This window comes from Anarrhichthys ocellatus, unplaced genomic scaffold, assembly GCF_004355925.1.
Source record: "Anarrhichthys ocellatus isolate YVR2014 unplaced genomic scaffold, GSC_Weel_1.0 scaffold15, whole genome shotgun sequence".
Taxonomy (NCBI): Eukaryota; Metazoa; Chordata; class Actinopteri; order Perciformes; family Anarhichadidae; genus Anarrhichthys; species Anarrhichthys ocellatus.
Genome location: NW_022280045.1, coordinates 1751842 through 1752642, shown reverse-complemented (window position 1 = coordinate 1752642; position 801 = coordinate 1751842). Strand labels below are relative to the sequence as shown.

The window sequence follows — 801 nt, the reverse complement described above, 5'->3', positions numbered from 1 at the left end:
GGGGGGTTGTTGGTACTTACTGGGTAAACTGGCGGGTGAAGGAGGACTGTGAGGCGTGAAATCCTGGTTGTCAGAAGGGCCGCTCTCCCCATCGGACTCCCACTCTGAGGAGGCCGGGGAGGAGAGGGAGGACGGAGGAGAGGAGGAGGAGTAGTAGGGATTGTCATCTACCTCGGCGAACTTTCTCTTAAGGATGCCTCTCATTGTTTGGCTGCTGTTGCTGATGTCCATTCTGCTTGGAGACAAAGAACAAAAAGGCCCGTTGGTTTGTTTACGTGTCACACGTGCGCTGTGGTAATGAAGGCACAGACCCATACGTTGCTCTATCCGAGAAGCAGCACTCGTTGCAGCATTCCTTTCCCAGGAACATAAGACCAGACGTTATGTAAATCCATGAATTAATAATGGAATAACAATTCACTGACACGGCAACAATGATGCGTTTCCTCCTCCAAATGTTCACAGTCAAATGATGTGTCCTTGTGACAGCTGGAGGAATGAGAGGTCTTTCCTGTTTAGAGCTGCTGGTAGAGCCGGTTTCAGGGCACTAGTTTGTTTAGGCTGATCACATCTCAATAATGAGTAGCTAACAAACTGATGTTCCATAGGTGCACTAATACCAACCACAATCCTACTTTCGCTTGCAAACCAGCTGGGCAGTTGAGAGAGTTAAAAAAAAAAGAGCTCTTTCTCTTTCCCCCTGCAGAGTAATTAACATTCCAATGATTCCTCAAGTTTTTTTGTGAAGAATACGTGGAAACGGACCGTCCAATGGCTGCATGTTGAAGACTGGGGGGGGGG

General features: G+C 48.2%; 1 protein-coding gene across 2 annotated transcripts in view; it reads right to left on the bottom strand.

The window, feature by feature from the left end:
• Positions 1-801, bottom strand: part of LOC116387802 (cysteine/serine-rich nuclear protein 1-like) — a 7347-nt gene that overhangs the window by 4339 nt on the left and 2207 nt on the right. The window contains exon 2 of one of the 2 annotated variants that reach the window (XM_031855191.1): positions 21-232. In XM_031855191.1, coding sequence (XP_031711051.1) covers positions 21-231 — 211 coding nt within the window. In that variant the 5' untranslated portion in view covers position 232. Of the gene's footprint in view, positions 1-20; positions 557-801 lie in introns of those variants that run through there. The other variant, XM_031855190.1, reaches the window with a different exon arrangement.